The sequence below is a fragment of the Myotis nattereri genome (assembly GCF_964212035.1).
Source record: "Myotis nattereri genome assembly, chromosome: 1".
NCBI lineage: Eukaryota > Metazoa > Chordata > Mammalia > Chiroptera > Vespertilionidae > Myotis > Myotis nattereri.
In genome coordinates this window covers 197,977,073-197,984,568 of record NC_138075.1, presented here as the reverse complement: position 1 = coordinate 197,984,568, position 7,496 = coordinate 197,977,073, and the positions used below count along the sequence as shown (strand labels likewise).

The following is a 7,496-nucleotide window of genomic DNA, read 5'->3' as shown; positions in this document are numbered from 1 at the left end:
CACCTCCCACTCCGGCTGAGTTGCAAACACAGCCTCGGGTTTCACACCCTGTGCATGTGTGACTATTGAATGAAGACTCTTAATCCATCAGAGGTGCATATACTACATGAATTGTTGTTTTTTTGTTTTTTTATTGTTGTTAATTTTTTTTATTATTACCTAAGATGTCTTTACTTTTTGTGTGTGATTAATCACTATGCTTTAATTATGTTCAATTTGTAACAATGAAATTGGGGGTCACCACAACATGGGGAACTGAATTAAAGGGTCACAGCATTAGGAAGGTTGAGAATACTGGTCTAAGGTTCATTTCTACCTCCCAGGGGGTCTTGGGCTGAATGTTCTTGAGCATCTCCAGGAAGGCCTGCGGGGATGGTGCCTCCACATTCTGGAAGGTGTTCTGGACTCTGCTGTACAGGATGAAGTATTCTGTCGCCAGAGAGATGAACCCGAAGTGGTTCTCATCGAACAGGATGAAGACTCCAGGGTGGCGCCTGGGGTAGGCGAAGCCAGATAAGGTAACAGTAACAGTGTCCACGCCGTAGAAACACATCCTGCAGGTTCGGGGGTAGTTCTCGTCTCTTGAGCGCACGCCCACAGGCAGAACAAACGGGACAGGCTGCTCCTCCGAACCTGCAGCCCCGGACTCCCCGGCGCTGGGCTGGGCAGGGCTCTGCCAGCCATGGCCCTCGCTTTCCTCAGTCCCATCTTCTTGCTGCTGCTCCCGGATCACCTGCTCGTCGATCTCCTGGACCACGCGGGAGAGCTCGTTCAAGTTGCGGAAGAACCCGCCACCTGGCAGCTGGATGCGGTGCCTGAGGTGGATCTCTAACGTCTTCTTGGAGACTCCCGTGATATCGGTGACCCTGGCATCCTTCCCATGGAAGCTGAGCATGGCAGTCGTTAGGCCGTATTCATCGTATTTGCCTTGGAAGAGGCCTGGCCTGATGAGGTCGTCCGGGTGGCTCGGCGGGAGGTAGAGGCGGCGGTAGGTCAGGCAGTCACATGGCTGTCTGTCCTCCTGCACCCGCCCCCGCCCCCATGCGTCCCAAGGCCGCGTTGGTGAGTCCTTTCGGTGGTCTGTCTTGAGGCTGAAGCTGTCCTTCTGAATCTGCATGTGGAGGTTGTGGGGCCTGCTGTGGCGGCCTTCCACGCACTCCACCGCGGCTGATTTCCGCTCCGTCAGGCGAATTCTGAACGACGGCTCGGATTGCATTGGCCCATCCACCTGGGGGTTAAGGGGAGGCCTGCACGTCCAACCAGTAATGCCTAAGCCGTCCACCGCGACATTCAGCAGTCTTCTATAGCCATGATCTAGCTGCCACAATCCCAAAATGTGTCTGTGTGGGTGGAACAGCTTCGTATAGAGTTCTCGATAAGACATACCGATCATCTCCAGGCCCTGCAAGGTTTCACGAACGCCATACTCCTCCCGGCAGCGCCGTCTCCAGATGCTGTCGATGTGCAGGATGTGGTGGAATTTGGTGCAGGCCTGGGCCAGGCTGGGCAGGTCGGTGCCGGGGAGCGAGGCGAAGATCTCCACCAGCATCTCCACCGGCAGGTCATGCAGCGAGCAGCGCGGGGCCAGCGGGGCCGGCATGGGGCTCGCGATTCCTCCACTCCCCGCACAGCACCGCGCTTCCCTGTTCACCTCGAGGTGCTTTTCTGCTGGGGCCGGGGCCAGCTTGCTGTGGGCCGCTGCCTTCTCAGCTGGGCGCTGGCGCTTCTGAAGACACCGACATCCCCATCCCGGCGAAGAGCCCAAACCGCAGAGGCAAGCGCACACCTCCATGCCTCCACGTGTAACAGCCACCACAGTGTGAACTTCCGCCCCTCCGCAGGGTTTTAAGCTGGCTGGTCCCGCCCTAGATCCAGCCACCCCCCCCACTCCCAGGGCCTAGCCACGCCCCCTCAGAGAGGAGCCAATTGTAGGGCTTTAAATCCATACCATTAACAGTCGCCTCCCTTTCCCAATGCCCCGCCCTGTCCTTCCGCCCTAGCCCCAGGCAGCCACTGATCCGCTTTCTGTAGGGCGATGCCTCCAGGGATATGCCTATGAGAGGTGGGGGGACATTTCATAGAAATGCAGAAAAAAACACACAAAACTGTGGTACATCTACACAAAGGAATACTATGCTGCGGTAAAAAAGAAGGAACTCTTGCCTTTTGCAACAGCATGGATGGAGCTGGAGAGCACCATGCCAAGTGAAATGAGCCAGTCAGAGAAAGATAAATACCACATGATCTCACCATTTGTGGAATATAGAGAATAACATAGACTGATGAACAGGGACAGATCCAAAGACAGAGAAACAGCGATCAGACTATCAATCCCCAGAGGGAAAGTGGGGGAAGGAGGGGGTAAGGGGAAGAGATCAACCAAAGGACTTGTATGCATGCACACAAGCCAAACCAATGGACATGGACAACAGGGGGATGAGTACATGAATTGTTTTTACTTTTCAAATAACTGCTACCAGTTGCTTTGTGGACAACCTCCCGCCCCCTTTTCCAGCTGGAAAGCACCTCCTTTAATCACCTCTCAGCCTGATTCCATCACTCCCATGCCTTTTTGGTTAATAAAGCCTCTTCATTTCAGCTGGCTCCCTGCCTTCCTGGAGCAGGCAGTCCAGGGTGGCCCTGGACTTGGACTCGGATGCAGAAGGGAGTTGGGGTGGGGTATCCCTGGTGATGCATGGAAAGATGGAGGTCCCCTCTCATGAGCCTTCAGGGCTGTGGGTTGCTGTGGAGGCCTGGACAAGCCTTGCCACAGCCTGGATCAGCCCCTTCCCACCCCCAGCCACATCTGACCTCAGTGTCACTTTCGGGCTAGCAACACGCCTCTCCAGCCACCTGTGGCCCTCGCTGGATGGAACCTTACTCTTGCTCCTCACTCAAGCAGTCCCTTCACTCCCTTTCTCCCTAGACTCCTGCATGCTCTCCAGGAATTTGCATGTCCATGCATGCACTCACGCATGCTTCCAGCCTGGGTAGAAGGCATTAGTTTTGCCTTCTTTCAAATACGCACAAAGTTCAATGGAAATCTTTTGGAGACTAAATTTCACTCCCTTGGCTTGGTGCCCCCTGCCCAGGTCCCCTTCCCCCACTGTCCATTGACCCTGAGGGTCCTGGCTGCGTGTTCCCACGCCAGCCTGGTTATCCACACCTGCATTGCTTCTGAACTCAATGCCGACCTTTACCCCTACACACCTGCACTACCAGGTCGTCTATGAGAGGAGAAAAGATCTCAGAAAATGCCCCCACGCCACCATATGCTGGCATGTGTGAACATGACCTTGGCTTGAAGTAGAGGTGTTCACCTTCCCCATTTCTTATTTTAGCTTTGTTTCTAGGCCTCGCCATATGCGTTGCACAAAAGAGACTCTCAACAGATTATTTTTTTTAATCTACCCAACTGTTTTCTAAGTCAGTTTTGTAAAACCTGCTTTTAAAGAACTTGACATAATTGCATTCATTTTGTATATTCTACATTTTTGTACCTTTCACTGTAGATTTGAAGTGGTCCTTATAACAGTGAGTAAACTTTCCCAACTTTTTAAGTTAAAAAATAATTGCACTGGGTGTTATTAAAGGTAGCATAATGCAAACCACAAGCTCCAGGGATTGTATACAGTCTTACTCAAATGACAAGTCACAAGAGCTGTTAAAACTGTACTGCAACAATAGTTTTGTAACCTTTCACTCCTGGAGTCGTTACTGGGTGCCAGGCTCTGCTTTAAATGTTTCAGGAATGTTAGCTCAGTTACACGTGTTAACTCACGTAATCCTCCTCAGAATCTGGTGGGATAGGCAACCTGCAACCTTCGTTTTATAGATGAGAACCCTGAGGTCAATGGCTCCTGGCTGGAAAGAGAGAGAAAGATTTGACTCCAGATTTGTACCACTCTCTTTTTTAAAAATATATGTTTATTGATTCCAGATAGGAAGGGAAAGGAAAAGAGAGAGATAGAAACATCCATGATGCGAGAGAATCATTGATCAGTTGCCTCCAGCATGCTCCACACTGGGGGTGGAGCCTGCAACCCAGGTATGTGCCCTGACCAGGAATCGAACCTTGACCGCCTGCTTCATAGGTTGATGCTCAACCACTGAGCCACACCAGCCGGGCGGGGTTTGCATCATTCTTAGGCACTATGCAGTGTTGTCTCTCTGGCTGCTTCTGGAGAATGCAAAAACAATGTCTTACATGGGTTTCTGTCAGCTCTGGTGATAGACTTCCCAGCCTGTAAGAGAGCTTTACACTTTTCCACAACTGCTGTGGGGGAGCTTTGAGAGCATCGTCTCATTTACCTCAAGCTCTGCCATCCCCAACCCCACACTAGTCAGGTGTGGAAACTGCAGCCACTGTTTACAAATGTGGAAGCTTCATGTCCAAGATATTAATTCTTTGGCTGAGGTCATGACATTAGTAAGTCTCAGGCCAGGCCACAAACCCAGAACAGCCTGACACCAGAGTCCATGCTCTAAATCATGGCACTGGGTTATGTTCAAAGCGAACTAAATTAGGTTGAAACACAACCCCAAATCCAGCCACCTGGCACAAATCCCTGACGCTATTATCAAGTCAGAGGCTGCAGACTGATGACTTCTGGGTTCCCAGCTGCACTGAAGCATTGAACCTCCAACAGCACAGGGCCCACACTGCACGTGCACATGCCTTCAAATTGGGGTGAACAGTAGCAGCTCCCTTTAATCATGCAAGTAAGAGCTCAGGCTCCGAATCCTCACCAGGAGAAACTAAGATGGCGGCATAGATAAACACCGGGAAATAGTCGCCTCACACAACAATTGAAAAATATCCCAAAGGACGGAGCAAACATCGTCCAGAACAACAGGAAGGCTGGCTGAGTGTAATTTCTACAACTAGAAGAAAAGAAAAGCACGCTGAGAGCCAGAGGAGCTGCGGAGGCTGAGTGCAGAGGTACGGCGGCGGCTTGCGCGAGCGGAAAGGGGGTGGCACCTGAGGACGCAGCTGTCTTTTTGAATCACAAGCTCCCGACTGCTCTGAACTCCGGTTCCGGCGAGTCTCTGGGGACCCAGGACTCATACGGGGAGAGGCTGGTCGGTCAGGCGGCAGCGGGCGAACTTGAGGGCGGATTTCCCTCAGAGGTGCTTGCAGCCGTTACCGGGACACTGAGACGCGCGACTCCGGGCGCGGAGAATCAGCCATAGCTTCTTTCTCCGCCCTTTTGACTCCCTGAGACCCCGCCCCACCCAGGCTGCGGCAGAGGCTTTTGCATGTGAATGTACCTAACTACAGCCCAGCCAGGCAGACCCGGAACTTCCAAGAGAAGGCCCAAGGCCCCGCAGCGGCTTGCATTTCTTCACAGCTGAGCCTCTTCGTGGCTCCTGCTGTGTGGCCTCAGGCAGGGGCTGAATTAGCACCTCCTTAGATCCAGGAGCCACTGTACCCAGTGGTCAGAGGGGGACCATTCTCCCACTTCAGACACAGCTGCTTCCCACAGCCAATTGGCCTGGAGGTCAATTCCTCCCAGTGATCCTACAACAACCAAGGCACCAAGAGTGCACCAAGAGTGTCCACCCCAGGTAACTGGGGAGGCTGAGCCACTGGGCCCTACAGGACACCTGGTGCGCAGGGCCACTCTATCAACACAGGGAAGCAGCCAAAATGCGGAGACAAAGAAACAGGTCACAAATGGCAGAAACGAAGGAAAGCAAACGACTGGATATAGAGTTCAAGGCCACGTTTATAAGGTTTGTCAAGAATTTTATGGAAACCGCCGATAAATTTAATGAATCCCTCAAGGAGTATAGTGAGACCATGGAGGACATGAAAAAGGACCAACTAGAAATTAAGCATACACTGACTGAAATAAAGAATAATTTACAGAGATCCAACAGCAGACAAGAGGATCCCAAGAATCAAGTCAAAGATTTGAAATACAAAGAAACAAAAAATACCCAACCGAAAAAGAAAAAAGAAAAGAGATTCAAAAAATATGAAGACAGTGTAAGGAACCTCTGGGACAGCTTCAAGCGTACCAACATCAGAATTATAGGGATACCAGAAGGAGAGAGAGGGCAAGATATTGAAAACCTTTTTGAAGAAATAATGACAGAAAACTTCCCCCACCTGGTGAAAGAAATGGACCTACAAGTCCAGGAAGCGCAGAGAACCCCAAACAAAAGGAATCCAAAGAGGACCACACCAAGGCACATCATAATTAAAATGCCAAGAGCAAAAGATAAAGAGAGAATCTTAAAAGCAGCAAGAGAAAGACAGTCAGTTACCTACAAGGGAGTACCCATTCGACTGTCAGCTGATTTCTCAACAGAAACCATGCAGGCCAGAAGAGAGTGGCAAGAAATATTCAAAGAGATGAATAGCAAGAACCTGCAACCAAGATTACTTTATCCAGCAAAGCTATCATTCAGAATGGAAGGTCAGATAAAGAGCTTCATGGATAAGAAAAAGCTAAAGGAGTTCATCACCACCAAACCAGCATTATATGAAATGCTGAAAGGTATTCTTTAAGAAGAGGAAGAAGAAAAAGGAACTCTTACCATTTGCCACAGCATGGATGGAACTGGAGAGCAGATAAATACCACAGGATCTCACTCATATGTGGAATATAATGAATAACATAAACTGATGAACAAGGACTGATCCAGAGACGGAGAGGCATTGATTGGACTGTCGGGCCTTGGAGGGAAGGTAGGGGAGGGTGGGGGCAAGGGGGAAAGATCAACCAAAGGACTTATATGCAAGCATATAGGCCTAACCAATGGACACGGACAACGAGGGGGTGAGGGGATGACCGGGGGGGGGGGGTAGAGGGTACACATATGTAATATCTTAATCAATAAAAAAATATTTAAAAAAAAAAAAAAGAGCTCAGGCTCCAGCCCGGCCACTTCTCTCAGCTCTGCCAGCTGCCTGGCCCCAGCGGACATTTTAAGTTTTCAATCCTGAATCTAGGGATGCTCAGGCCAGTGCTGAGTCTCATCTGACCATTGCAAACTGGTCAGAATATGAAATAAATTCTTGCCAATAGAGCATGGTTTTCCTACAATGTAATGCTAGACATTTGGAGGTGGGAAATTCCAGTGTCAATGCCCTCTTGGCATTAGGCCAACTCTATAATCCCGCAATGAGGGTCTAAAACAGCCGTGGGCAAACTACGGCCCGCGGGCCGGATCCGGCCCGTTTGAAATTAATAAAACTAAAAAAAAAAAAATGACCGTACTCTTTTATGTAATGATGTTTACTTTGAATTTATATTAGTTCACACAAACACTCCATCCATGCTTTTGTTCCGGCCCTCCGGTCCAGTTTAAGAACCCATTGTGGCCCTCGAGTCAAAAAGTTTGCCCACCCCTGGTCTAAAATATAGCTCTTAGTAATGGATGGGTGGCACTGATTGCTCTCTGGGGAAAATGATCCCTCTAACATAAAGCTAAAGTCAACCTCCATTTGCATTTGTGGTCTGAGCAGACCCATTTCTCTCTGTGTG

General features: G+C 50.1%; 1 protein-coding gene across 1 annotated transcript; it reads right to left on the bottom strand.

Annotated features, from left to right (window-relative positions):
• Positions 1-268: 268 nt before the first annotated feature.
• On the bottom strand, positions 269-1,820 carry LOC308510808 (F-box only protein 31-like; the record flags this gene model as incomplete). Its single annotated transcript, XM_081080851.1, has 1 exon — positions 269-1,820. Exon 1 carries the CDS (start codon positions 1,790-1,792, stop codon positions 269-271), a length of 1,524 nt encoding a protein of 507 aa, XP_080936977.1. The 5' UTR covers positions 1,793-1,820.
• Between the last annotated feature and the right edge of the window lie 5,676 nt (positions 1,821-7,496).